The sequence below is a fragment of the Balaenoptera physalus genome, assembly GCF_965194825.1.
Source record: "Balaenoptera physalus genome assembly, chromosome: 3".
In the NCBI taxonomy this organism is placed as follows: Eukaryota; Metazoa; Chordata; class Mammalia; order Artiodactyla; family Balaenopteridae; genus Balaenoptera; species Balaenoptera physalus.
The window spans coordinates 1,489,730-1,503,628 of NC_138890.1; the positions used below are offsets into that span (position 1 = coordinate 1,489,730).

Below are 13,899 nucleotides of genomic sequence, written 5' to 3' on the forward strand. Positions count from 1 at the left end.
GCATGTGGCATCCACATGTCTTGCCATGATGACATTAACTTGGATCACGTGGTTGAGGTGGTATCTTCCAGATTTCTCCAGTGTAAAGTTACTGTTTTCCCCTTTTTAATTAATAAAAATCGTGGGGGAAATATTGGGTTGGCCAAAAGGTTCATTCGGGTTTCTGAACGAACCTTTTGGCCAACCCAATACTTGAAGGCTGTGCAGATATCCTGTTTCTTCTTGGACTTTTGCCTCTGATTTTAGCATCCAGAAGTGGACTGCAAGGACTAGTTACTGGGGCGTTTGAAAGATGCTTTTTTTTTTTTTTTTTGGGCCGTGCTGCGCGGCATGCGGGATCATAGTCTGAACCCATGCCCCCTGCAGGGGAAGCGCGGAGTCTTAACCACTGGACCGCCAGGGAAGTCCCAAAAGGTGCTTTTCTGTTTCCGTCATTCTCCCACCATTTATTAATTGGAACTTTTCTGTGAGGAAGGGCTGTTCCTCCTCAGGCATTGACTTCATTCTGTGGGTCATACCCCGCTGCTGTATTACTTGTTTTGCTCCTCAGGCTGTTCCTGTGCTGGCCTGGGGGGCTCTTTGTGTTTGTGCCCAGTCCCTTTGACTTGGCCCCGCCCACTCTGAGCACATCCTCACTTTCTGGAGCCGCCAGATGCTCCAGAGTCATCTTGAATTTGCTGTGTCCCAGTGCAAGAGTCGGCCACTGCTCCAGAGAGCTCTGGTTTTTCCCCTGGAGAAGAGTTTGCTGTTTTTTGTTTTTTGTTTTTTTTTAATTAATTCATTAGTTAATTTTTATTTTTGGCTGTTAGGTCTTTGTTGCTGCGCGCAGGCTTTCTCTAGTTGCCGTGAGTGGGGGCTACTCTTGGTTGCGGTGCACGGGCTTCTCGTTGCAGTGGCTTCTCTTGTTGTGGAGCATGGGCTCTAGGCGTGCGGGCTTCAGTAGTTGTGGCTCGCGGGCTTAGTTCCTCTGCGGCATGTGGGATCTAACCGGACGAGGGCTCAAACCTGTGTCCCCTACATTGGCAGGCGGATTCTTAATCGCTGCGCCACCAGGGAAGCGCTGTGCTGTTTTTTGAGAACGGGTTGTTTGTCTTCTTACTGAGTTATAGGAATTATTAACATATTCCGACTGAGTGCCTAGTGAGATAGCGTATTATGCGTAGTGTGGCCGATTGCGGCTTTAATGGCATCTTGATGAGTGGAGGTTTTTAACTTATCAATTTATTCTTTGTTGGTGGGTCGTCTGGGTCATATCCAGGAAATCTTTGCCTGCAGAGTCATGCAGTTATTTTCCTGTTTTCTTCAGGAAGCTTTGTGGTTTTAGCTTTTACATCCAGGTTTAAGATCAATTGTGAATTAATCTTTGTTTATGTCTGATGAGGGTTTGTGTTTATGGGGGTCAAGATTTTTTTTTTCCATTCAATATTCGATCGTTCTAGCCTCATTTGTTGAAAAGATGTTCCTTTCCCCATCAAATTGCCTTGGTGCTTTTGTCAAAAATCAGCTGTTAAAATTTAGTCTATCTGTGGATTCCATGTCCTGTACCATTGATCTGTTCGTTCACCTCTCTGCCAATACCCCACTCTTGGTTACTGTAACTTTACGTTAAGTCTCAAATTAAGGCAGTGTGAATATTGAAACAGTGCTGTTATTTTTGAAGACTATTTCGGCTATTCTAGATTCTCTGCCTTTGTATGTCAGTTTGAGAATCAGCTTGTCTGTTACTCAGAAAAAAGCCTACTGGACTTTTTCATAGGAATTATTTTGCAGTTCAGTTTGAGGAGGAGATTTAACAATATTTAGTCTTGTATTCCATGAGCATTGTTTGTTTATTTATATATTTACTATTATGTTGTCTTTAATTTTTCTCAGTGATGTTTTGTTTTCAATGTAGAGGTCTTGCAAATTTTTCATTAAGATAATCCCTAAGTATTTACGTTTCAATGTTGTTTTTTTGTTTTTGTTTTTACATTTATTTATTTATTTATTTTTGGGTTTGTTGGGTCTACATTGCTGCACGCAGGCTATCGCTAGTTGTGGCGAGCAGGGGCTACTTTTCACTGCGGCGCGGGGGCTTCTCATTTGCGGTGGCTTCTCTTGTTGTGGAGCATGGGCTCTAGGTGCGCGGGCTTCAGTAGTTGTGGCTTGCAGGCTCAGTAGTTGCGGAACGCAGGCTCTAGGGCGCGTGAGCTTCAGTAGTTGTGGTGCACAGGCTTAGTTGCTCCGTAGCATGTGGGATCTTCAGTAGTTGCGGCACACGGGCTTAGTTGCTCCGTGGCATGTGGGATCTTCCCGGACCAGGGCTCGAGCCCGTGTCCCCTGCGTTGGCAGGCGGATTCTTAACCACTGGGCCACCAGGGAAGTCCACGTTTTAATGTTATTTTAAGTAACATATAAAATCGTTCCCTTGGGCTTCCCTGGTGGCGCAGTGGTTGAGAATCTGCCTGCCAATGCAGGGGACACGGGTTCGAGCCCTGGTCCGGGAAGATCCCACATGCCACGGAGCAGCTGGGCCCGTGAGCCACAATTACTGAGCCTGTGCATCTGGAGCCTGTGCTCCACAGCAAGAGAGGCCGCAATAGTGAGAGGCCCGCGCACCGTGATGAAGAGTGGCCCCTGCTTGCCACAACTAGGGAAAGCCCTTGCACAGAAACGAAGACCCAAGACAGCCATAAATAAAATCAGTAAATAAAATTAAAAAAAAAATAAAGTAAAATTGTTCCCTTGGGCTTCCCTAGTGGCGCAGTGGTTAAGAATCCGCCTGCCAATGCAGGGGACACGGGTTCGAGCCCTGGTCCGGGAAGATCCCACATGCCGCGGAGCAAGTAAGTCCGTGCGCCACAACTACTGAGCCTGCGCTCTAGAGCCCGTGAGCCACAATATGGAGCCCGCCTGCCACAACTACTGAAGCCCGCGCGCCTAGAGCCCGTGCTGCGCAACAAGAGAAGCCACCGCAATGAGAAGCCCGCGCACCACAACAAAGAGTAGCCCCCGCCCTCTGCAACTAGGAGAAAGCCTGCGTGCAGCAACGAAGACCCAACAAAGCCAAAAATAAATAAATAAATTTATTAAAAAATTGTTCCTTTTTGGGCTTCCCTGGTGGCGCGGTGGTTAAGAATATGCCTGCCAATGCAGGGGACACGGGTTCGAGCCCTGGTCTGGGAAGATCCCACATGCCGCGGAGCAACTAAGCCCGTGAGCCACAACTACTGAGCCTGCGTGTCTAGAGCCTGTGCTCCGCAACGGGAGAGGCCGCGACAGTGAGAGGCCCGCGCACCGCGATGAAGAGTGGCCCCCGCTCGCCACAGCTGGAGAAAGCCCTCGCACAGAAACGAAGACCCAACACAGCCAAGAATAAATAAATAAATTTATTTAAAAAAAAAAATTGTTCCTTTTTAAAATTCTTTGTTGCTGGCATTTATAAATATAGTTGATCTTTGTCCTGTGACCTTGCTGAATTCACATGAGTTCTGGTAGGTCCTCTGTAAATTCCTTAGGATGGTCTGTGTATTGAGTCATGTGTGTGTGAGTAGGGACAGTTTTGCTTCTTCCTTCCCTGTCTTTATGCTGTGCATTCCTTTTTCCTGCCTTGTGGTGCTGTCCAGGACCTGCGGTAGAAGGCTGAAGGTCCCTGCCCATCCCATCCTTGGGGAGCGCAGGCTCGCACTGCCAGCTTGGTGCTGGCTGCGGGGGCCCTTGCCTTCTGTGCTAGGGGCCTCCCAAGGGAACGCAGGTGTGCTGGACAAGAGCTCGCCAGCAGTGAAGGCGCTCACCCTGAAGGCCCAGGTGGAGAGGCTGTGATGACCGTGGGGGCAGTGACTCCAGGGGCCCTTGGGTCTGAGGGAGCCGGGGGCTGGGGGGGATGACACACGGGAGCCAGCACTGCTCAGCTGCCCTGGTGACTGTGAGCTTGGGCGGGTCTCACAGGGAGGGGAGCCAGACCCCTGACGTGGGAGCGCCGGCCACCAGTGGCTAGGGCCGGTGTGTGTGTTTGGAGGGGCCTGGGGTCTGCACGATGGAGAAAACTACCTGCTGCTGGATGAGGCAGTCTGGCTGGATGACACAGGGACCCAGGTGGGCACAAGAGAGCCGGCTCTCCTTCCTCTCCAGGCCTGTGGTCTCCTTGTACCCCTCCTGGCAGAGCCCCAGGCAGCAGCGGGCTTGTTGCTGAGAGACAGCAGCTCCACCACGACCCCATGCCCTTCATCAGGTGGAGGGTGGCTCTTTCTGTTTCTGGTTTCCTGAAAGTTTTTATGTGAATAGGAATTGAATTTCGTCGTGTGCGTTTTCTGTATCTGTTGAGACGATTGTATGACTTTTTTTCTCTTTTATTCTCTTAATGAGGTAAATTACAGTGACTAGTTTGTTTTTGTTTTTGTTTTGGCCGTGCCACACGACATGTGGGGTCTTAGTTTCCCAACCCGGGATCGAACCCGTGCCCCCTGCAGTGGAAGCACAGAGTCTTAACCACTGGACCGCCCGGGAAGTCCCTGCAGTGACTAGTTATAAAATGTTAAACAACTTTTCATTCCTGGGATAAACTCTACGTGAATAAGATGTATTGCTGACTTCAGTTTACTAATATTTCTAAAGGATTTTTGTGTCTGTGTTTGTGAGGGATACTGGTCTGTAGAGTTCCTTCCTCGTGATGACTTTATGTTTACAAGGCTTTGTCTTTCTCTGGTTTTGCTGTCAGGGTAACGTTGGCCTCATAAAGCTGAAAAGGATTAGTGTTACTTCTCCAGTGATCCATAGAATTCACCAGCGAAGCTACCTGGGCTTGGAGTTTCTTTGTGGGAGGTATTTGATTAGGAAGTCACGTTCTGTAATAGGTATAGGGCTATTCAGACGTTCTGTTTCTTCTTCTGTCAGTTTTGGTAATTTGTGTCTTTCAGGGAATTTGTTCCTTTCTCCCAAGTTGTTGAGTTTATTGACATGGCATTTTTCATAATATCCCTTATTTTCCTTTTATTCTCTGTAAGTTCTGTAGTGATGACTCCTCTTTCACAACTTCTCTCAAGATTGTATCAGGATCCACTCAGGGTTACACCTTGGGTTTGGCGGATATATTTTTGTCTTTCAGTCCGCAGGTTCCCCCTCCATCTCTTTTTTTTCCTTGCAGTGTTTTTTTGTTTTTGTTTTTGTCTTTTGGGATCTTAGTTCCCCAACCAGGCATTGAACCCAGGCCCTTGGAAGCGAAAGCTCGGAGTGCTAACCACTGGCCTGGCCCACCAGGGAATTCCTTCAGTGTGTTTATTGAAAAAGCCCCGTTGTTTGTCTCGGGATTAGTTAATTCTTCAAATAATAGTTCCCTTTCATTTCTGGTGGATACGTTGCTTTTCAGACTCCCTGATTTGAGCTGATTTGGTTTCCTAGACCCTGTAACACATTAAGTCCATTTAGCTCCCAATGGACAACATTGTTGGAACTTGAAGCAATGTAATTGCTTGAAGCAACAAGCAAATACTTGTGTAATTCATAAGGACAGCATCATTGTAATGACAGCATTGTAAACTTCACAGCCTTTGTTTTGAAGTAACACCTCCCTTCACTCTTTCACATTTTGAGTTGGGTAATGAGGATGTTTTGTTTTTGTATTTGTAGAGTAAGCAGTGTTTAAGAACAGTGTTGAGAGTAAAAAATAGAGCACTAATACTAGTTTTCTTTGTGTTTCAGGTGGGTCTGTGAAGAAATCCCAGATCTCAAGCTCGCTATGGAGAATTATGTTTTAATCGACTACGACACCAAAAGGTAAGCCGGGTCCTGCCTGGGCTGCGTCTGCACTTGGGACGGGCTCAGCGTGTGTGGACGCAGCCTATAATTAGATCTTCCTCGATGCTGCAGGCTGATGGGAAAGTTCCTTTTAGAGTTTCCTTTCAGAGCCAGCATTGAGTTATTTTGGTAGGAAATGTTTATCCAATATTGGCAGAGGCTGTCAGAGTGAGGACATAATTGGAAACTGCACGTTGCAGCAACTGGGATTGGTGTGTGTGTGAAACTACCCCAAGTTAGGAGTCACTCTTCACGGCAGGCAGCTGCCAGCGCCGGCGGCCTGGCCTGGGGAGCCTTGGGCCCTGCCCAGCTCTGGTCAAGGTCTCACTTGGCTTTGGCCACGTCTAGCAGTTTCCTACAGCCACATCCTGGGTCTCCGAGGAGAGTCCTGTGGGTGGGGAAGGGCGAGGCCGTGTCTGGAATGCCTGCCTGGAATTTTTTTTGTTTTTCTTTGAGAACCGCTCCTGCCTGTCTCCGTCCTTGGCAGTCTCGAGGTGGCACGCAGGCTCCAGCTTAGGTAGCTGCTCGTGGCAGAGAACGCGGCCCCGAGGCGCCCTCGAGCCCCACACAGGCCCTGCTGCCAGACCTGCTCACGTGGGCTCACTTCCGCGTTTGGAGGACTTGTGGTCCTGGCCGGCCTTCCCAGCCTCAGTCAGCCCCTGGTCCCACCCCCTTGCCTCCCCCTCCTCCCTGTTCAGTCATCAGTACTTGCTGTTGTGACAAGAGGCCACCCGTGCTGGCCCCTCGTCCAGAGCAACCAGACCCCCGCAGCGTCGGCACAGGTGGCCACACGGGCTCGGGCGGCCAGCGCATCCGTGGGTCCTGACCCCTGATGAGGACGCCTCCTGCCCCTGGGGTGAGGGCGGCTGTGGCCGCTGACCTTGAATGATGGTCTTGAGGTCCGTGCAGCTCATGTCTCATGACGGTTGAGTGCCATGGGCCCGGCCTAGAGCAGCCGGGGTGCTTAAGGGCGCTTTTGGTGCAAGGTGCTTGCAGGTGGGGGTTTGGTGTTCTTCCCTCCGTGTTCAGCCGGTTGAGGAAAGACTGGAAGGACGTGGGGCTGGGCGAGGGCACGGGGCGGTCTGACGGCGCCCACCCCAGGGACCCGTGCGACCTCAGGGTCTGTGACGGCAGGGCCGGCACAGAGGGCCGAGCTCCTCTGTCGGGTGGATCCCGGCAGGGATCAGGGTGCCCAGGTTCCCCTGAGCTTCCGTGTTGCTCATCCTCCCAGGAAAAGGTCTCTTCCAGGGTGTAGCCAGAGGCTTTGAAGGAGGTGTAGAAGTCAGAACACAAGGAAGTGAGGTTGCGAACTAGTGCGTTGTTTTCTCCCTGAGGCCTGCGTAGGAAGACAGGAGCTGGAAATGGACTGGCCATCGCGTCCACCCTTCCATTTCGAAGAGTGGGTGCCTGGGGCCAGGGACGGGCATGTCACTCACAGACACTGCACTCGGGTGGCTGCTGGGCCGTGCTCCCCGGGACCCCGCGGCCCGGTGCTGGGCTGGACCCCTCGTGCCTGTGCACGTGGTTAGCTCCCCCGGAATGTGGGTTTCCTGCCTTGTTGCGGCGTGTCAGCCTGCTCCCAGCGTGTTGGAGCCGCGTATCCCTCTCTGTGTGTCTGTGTGTGAGTTTCACAGGCTTCAGCCGTGCCTGCTCTTTCCCGCTTGAGATCTCTGGCTTTTCAGCTGCAGCTGCCATTCTAGGAAACTGAACTTGCCATCTGGTTACAGGTCCCAGTTGAATTCTTTTACTTGTGTTAGGAAGGAAGGAAGGTGCACTTAAATTCCCAGGGTCCTTCCAGGGCCAGGGTTGAGGGCCGGGGGGTCTCGAAGATGCAGGTGGGGAGGGGCTGCGGGGGATGCTCCCTGCACCCCTGTGTGCATCCTGGGGTTCCCCGGGGTCCTGGCGTCTCACTGGGGAGCAGCCGTCTTGCTGCCCTGCCTGCAGGGGGTGTTGGACGAGCCCCCGAGTGACAGCCCCTCCCCTGTGCCGCGCAGGCACCAGGCACAGCCCCTCACTGCGGGCCTCGGGCAGGTCGTTCTCCGCGGGGCCGTCCCAGGCAGCCCCCGCCCCATCTCTCAATGCCACTGGTGACAACCACAAATGGCCCCAGATACCGCCCCGGGGTACCCCTGGGTTAGGGGATTCCGTTGAAAACTCATTCCCTTGGTGTTTGGGAGAGCCTAGTCTTGTTAAAAACTCCTGACAACTCCCTTGTTAGGCGTCTGACACAGGCTGCTTATATCTGTGAAAGTGTCAGAAACTTAAACAGGTATAGTAAACAGAAGTGATGTCGGCGTGAGGGGGGAGGTGCTGACCCTACTCTCTGCAGAGCCGGGGTGTCGGCTGTCATCCCCTTCCACCCGACCAATAGAGCAGGAGCCCGTCTGCCTCCACGTGGCCCTTGGTGCCCCGGCTGTCCCCCCGCCCACTCAAGTTAGGCCGAGGGGTAAACATGGAGGCTCCCCCCGGCTAGGACAGGGAAGGGGCGGCCCAGCCCTGGGGCGGTGGGACTTCATTGCATCCACGGGCTGGGGGTGAGGCAGCCTTGGTCCCGCCCGCCTCTCTCTGCGGATGGCTGTGCGTAGCCCTTTCCTCACCCAAGGCCTGCAGGGCGCCGCTGCCCGAGGCTTTGACCCGTGAGCCGACCCCTCCGCTCTGGTCTCGAGGCCCCATGATGCCCCTGGGACCTCTGCCCCCTCCCACGAGGCCCGGTGGCTTGTTCCGAGCTCGGCAGTGGCCAGCGGCTATCCCCTGCCTATTTCAGCTTCGAAAGCATGCAGAGGCTCTGTGACAAGTACAACCGGGCCATCGACAGCATCCACCAGCTGGTATGTGGCCTTCACCTGCCCCTCGGGCCCGCCTCCTCCTCCGGGCCCACGCTGTGCTTCAGGACCCCGTTGCCTGTCGAGTCGCTTGGGTGCTTCAACCTGACCCCTGTGGCCCTGGGAGTGCAGAGTCTGCAGCACCCCAGGGCGTTGGACCGTGTAATGGGGAGGGGGCGGGGAACCGCAGCCGCTGTGACGCAGACAGTCGGAACTGAGCGACCTCGTTACTTCCAAGGGGGTCCCGGGCCCTGGTCGCCCCTGGGGGCCACGGCAGGCGGGCGGGTGACGGGGAGCCTTCCTGGGGCTTCTCCGTCCTTCACCCACCCCTCGGGCACTCTGGGCACTGGGACAGACCAGCTAGGAGAGGGGAGCTGTGCTGGGGAGCTCACACTGCTTGGGTCCAGGGGTGCACACGTGTGCACACGCACCCCCACACGGGTACACGCGTGCACGCAGGTTCATACTACACACATCCACACACAGGCTCACACACACGCTCCCGCGCACACGCGTCACCATTGGGGGCAGTGGCGTGGCCGGCGGGGCGGGGCCCAGGTGGACCGACTGGCGCCCCCTGTGCCGCAGTGGAAGGGCACCACGCAGCCCATGAAGCTGAACACGCGGCCATCCACGGGGCTCCTGCGCCACATCCTGCAGCAGGTCTACAACCACTCGGTGACCGACCCCGAGAAACTCAACAACTACGAGCCCTTCTCCCCGGAGGTGTACGGGGAGACCTCCTTCGACCTGGTCGCCCAGATGATCGACGAGATCAAGATGACCGAGGACGACCTGTTTGTGGACCTGGGTAGCGGTGAGTGTGGGCCAAGCCCGTGTGCCCGCCGGGAGGGGTCCGGGGCAAGTGCTAGGCAGTGGGGGAGCCCTGACCCTGCAGTCCTAGTCAGCACACCCCTCCCCCCACCCGGCAGGCCGCAAACCAAGCCTGCCTTTCCAGTGCCCAGAAACCTGCCCCTTCACTCCTGCTCAGCCAGCCTGAGAAGGTCCGTGGGCTCCGCCCAGCCGCCAGCGCTGAGCTGCAGCTCTGCTTCCCACCCCCCGCTCCCCCCACCCCCCGTGCCTGCGGCTGCGGAGAGGAGAGCCCTGCTCCCTGTGCTCCCAGGCCTCGTGGCTGCACTCCCTCCTGCTCCCTCCTGGGCCTGGGGCTGCTCCTGTCTCTTGGCCCACAGGTGGCCCCAGGGACCACCGAGGTGGACCAGCCCCCACCTTGCTGGCAGTCCCTCCCCCCGCCCGCACTCACCAGCCCAAGCGGCCTCCTTGCTTGCTCACGGGGCGTCCTTCTGCACAGAGTGGAGACTCCTGGGGTTAGGGCCTGGCAGGCGCACACGTGGCACGCCGTGCTGCCTGAGTAAGCATTGGGCTGACTGGTTCCTGGTGGGACCCGTGAGGTCACGGGCTGACGGGGGTGCTATCTGGCATGTCGTTGGGCGGCTCCATCAGGAACCCCCAGCATAGCCCGCTGGGGCGTCTCTGCCACCCCATGTGACCTGCTCACAGACCCGAAAGCCCTGTCTCAGCCGGGCAGGCGCCCTGCAGATGGGGACGAAGATGGCTTCTTTCGTGGTGTCATCGTTGGTTTAAGTCCTCTTTAAGTGTACGATTCATATTTTAATAAGAATGCACGTACTTCAAAGGTCATTCCTTTAAAAGCCTGTAAAATTCCTCTAGTGTCAGAAGGCTTATGATTTCTGAGAAGCGCCAGCCTCCTCAGGTCCAGCTCTCCACACCTTCCCCCTGTCCCCTGGGAGGGACCGCACATCCTCTCCCGTGTTTACCCCGTGTTTCTGAATAGAGGTTTGTTTTCATCGTTGGAGTACATTCTATTCAAAATGGGAAATCAAGGGGCTCCTGACACTTTATTTAAAGTGCAACTGATCTAAGTTCAAGGAGAGACCATTTAAAAAGCTTCCTTTCGTCATGAAGCCTAAATGCCCGCAGACTCTGCCTCCGTCCTGCTGGCATGTGTGGTGTGGGGCTCTCCCGCCCCCTCTCTGAGCCCGCTTCAGACTCGGCTGAGGATGCGAGCTGGCCGTGTAGTGGAACCGTGGTGTGTCCGGGGCGGGCGGGAGCCTTCCCGAGGGGTTCCTGGGTCTCACACAGCTGGGTCTGTGTCTGGACAGTTAATGCCACATGGGGCCGTGGACCAAGGACGGATTCTGGTTGGGGGGCCGTGGAGTGTTGTCCTTGGATGATGAAGTGGAACCCAGATGGCTGTCCCCTGGTGGTGGCTCAGCCCACGGCCTGGGGCATTTGAACACATTCTGTGACCTCGGAGAGCGCTCGGGCACCTTCGCTGAGAGCCCGTGGCCTCTGCCTGGTGACCTTGTGGCCATCGCCCCAGTGGCTGGGGTGTGGCCTCTGTCACAGTGCACATCTGACACCTGCTGCTGTCTCTCTCTCTCTCTCTCTCTCTCTCTCTCTCTCTCTCTGAAGGAGTGGGCCAGGTTGTGCTGCAGGTCGCCGCGGCTACCAACTGCAAACATCACTATGGTGTCGAGAAAGCTGACATCCCGGCCAAGTACGCGGAGGTGAGCGCTTCTGGGCCCTGGGCACGGTTGCATCTGTCACTTTTCTTTCCAACCTTGGTTTGTGGTGGCCTGTGGGGCGAGGGCGTGGCCTGTGCCGGGGGTCAAGGGGAGGGCGTTCCCCCAGCACCGTGGGGTCAGCTGTCTTCACCCTTGTGCCAGCGTCTGCCTGGGGGGCGGCAGGGTCTGGGAGAGCACACGTCTGAGCGGTGTCATCCCCACAGGAACGTGTTTAGAGTTGTGGTCCGCACGCCCGCTGACTCGGGTTCCCTGTGGTTGGGAAGCCTTTGCCAGCGACCCCGGAGCGGGCGGGCGAGGGGAGGAAGGGGGCTTGGGGAGCCGTGGGTGCCCTCCCGGCTGCCTGGTTCCTGACGGGCTGTCTGGTTCGGCTCCCTTGCAGACCATGGACCGAGAGTTCAGGAAGTGGATGAAATGGTATGGAAAAAAGCATGCAGAATACACAGTGAGTGCCACCGCTCCATGCCCCGTGGCTGCTGGTGCAGTGCCTGCCCTGAGCCTCCGCCCCCGGGGGCGGGGGCAGCTCCCCTGCCCGGAGCGCCCTCCCCACGCTTTCCAACCTCTGCCGGCCACTCTCGTCCTCCCTCCTGGGGGCCCTTGCGGGCGCTCAGAGAACAGAGGTGGCCCACGTGGCATTTCTCTTCCTCAGCCCCCCAGGCACCGGCAAGGCCTCAGAGCACCGGCTCTTTCAGAGGCAGCGCCCCTCCCGGGTCGGCAGGTGGGGGCGGCAGGGTGTGGGCGAGGCGACCTCTGCCCTGTCCGCGGGCCGTCTGAGGGCATCTTTCTCCTGCTTGCCCCCCGCAGCAGTGTGGGGCCCAGCGGATGAGTCCCCCAGCTGTCCCGGTGCTGCCTGCCCCTCTGCCCCTCACTCAGCATCGCTCAGCCCGGCCTTTCGACGCCGAGGTTCCTCAGGTCTCGCTCCTGGATCCTGGACGCTCTGGCCTCTCTCTCTGCTCCTCCTGCCCAGGGTGTCCGCGTCCGCATCCTCGGCTCGAGTGCGTTTCTGTGCTCAAGGCTCCATCAGTCTTCCTGCCAGGTTTCAGTTGCCTGTGGACGCACGGCCGCCACGCAGCCACCATATCCTGGGCCGCTGCTGGGGCATCGCAGGGGGCGGGGTCCGCAACCGGATCTTCACCACACCCACCACTTCCCATCTCACGCCCCCCCAGGTCACTTAGACCCCAGCTGGCTGCGACGTGGTCCCGACGCCCCCTCCCAGAGTTCCTTGCCGTGCTCGCTGCTCTCCCTGCGCCGTCCTGCGGGCAGGGTTGTGGGGCCAGAATCGGCGTCCCCGTCGTCTCGGGGACCCAGAGTGGGTCACGTAATCGTAGGTGGGAGGCAGATGGGGGCGCAGGAGAGGGGGCTCCAGGCTCTTAGAACAGCCTAGCCATTTCTCCTTTCATGGGTCATGCTTTCGGTGTCGTGTTTAAAAGCCAAGCCTCAGCTCACCTAGGTTTACCCTCACGGTATCGTATAGGAGTTCTGTGGCTGTGCGTTTTGCCTGTAGGTTCGTGGTTTCTTTCTGGTTACTTCTTGTAGAGGGAGTGAGGTCTGCGTCTACATTCATTTCTCCGTGTGCAGACATCCAGCTGCCCCACCCCGTCTGCTGCAGGGCTGCCTCTGTCTGCTGAGCCGTCTTTGTTGATTCGTCCGAGGCCAGCGGCCGCTCCGCTCCGTCCCACGCTCTCCCCGTCTGCTCTCTCAGTGGCACCACAGTGTCTTGACAGCTGCGTCTTCGTGAGAGTCAGTCCTGAACCACGTGGCATCGGGCCTCCAGCCTCGTTCTCCTCCTTCAGTGATGTGCTGGCCACTCTGAGGGGTTTGCACTTGACTTCTGTCTGCTCCGTGCTGACGTACAGCCATACCCTCATCCTGCAGCCTTCCTGTAGCTGCTGTGTTAGTTCCAGGGTTGCCGTCGCTGTCGTTGATTCTTTTGGATTTTCTGCATAGACGATAACATCACCTTTGAGCAAAGGCAGTTTTATGTCTTCCTTCCCGATCTGTACCCTTTCCTTTTCTTGTCTTATTGCATTAGCCGGGGCTTCTAGTATGGTGTTGAAGAGCGGGGATGAGAGGGCATATCCTTGCCTTGCCCCTGATCTTAGCAGGAAAGCCTCAAGCTTCTCACCATGGGTGTGATGTTAGCTTTAGGGTTTTTTTGTGGATGTTCTTTTGTAAGTTGACGAAGTTCACCTCTGTTGTTATTTTTGTGCTGAAAATCTTTATTGTGAATGGGTATTGGGTTTTGTTAAAGCTGCTTTTGCATTGTGTGATTTTCTTCTTTGGCCTGTTGAGGGGACAGAGTACAGAGGTTGATGTACTTCCACGCCTGGGGTAAATCCCACCTGGCCCTGGGGTATAGCTCCTATTTTGTTGAGGTTATTTGCAGCCAAGAGGGATGCTGGTCTGTAGTTCTCCTTTCTCGTGACGCCTGGCTTTGGCATCAGGGTGGTGTGGCTTCGTGGCGTGAGCTCGGCCGTGCCCTCTCTGCTTCTGCTCTGCTGTTCTTGGACCAGGAGTTGCACATCTACAGGCTGGGCCCAGCTCCCCTCCCCTTTTTCCTGGTGGGATTTCTTGCAGGATTCTCTCCCCTCGGTGAAAAACGAGGGGTGTATCCTCTGTCCTCCTGTGTCCCTCCTGCATCTCAAGTCCTCTGGTGTTCGTTGCTCAGGCTGAGGGCAGTCAGTCCAGTTGGTTTCTGTTTCCAGGAAACTTCTTCCTGCCCAGTCCCTAGATCCACC

The 13,899-nt window shown here is 55.8% G+C and overlaps 1 protein-coding gene across 4 annotated transcripts in view; it reads left to right on the forward strand.

Annotated features, from left to right (window-relative positions):
* Positions 1–13,899, forward strand: part of DOT1L (DOT1 like histone lysine methyltransferase) — a 58,015-nt gene that overhangs the window by 16,640 nt on the left and 27,476 nt on the right. For 3 of the 4 annotated variants that reach the window (XM_082455995.1, XM_082455996.1, XM_082455997.1), the window contains exons 3-8: positions 5,677–5,751; positions 8,537–8,600; positions 9,183–9,411; positions 11,049–11,143; positions 11,541–11,603; positions 11,963–12,070. In XM_082455995.1, coding sequence (XP_082312121.1) covers positions 5,677–5,751; positions 8,537–8,600; positions 9,183–9,411; positions 11,049–11,143; positions 11,541–11,603; positions 11,963–12,070 — 634 coding nt within the window. The remainder of the gene's footprint in view (positions 1–5,676; positions 5,752–8,536; positions 8,601–9,182; positions 9,412–11,048; positions 11,144–11,540; positions 11,604–11,962; positions 12,071–13,899) is intronic. The other variant, XM_082455998.1, reaches the window with a different exon arrangement.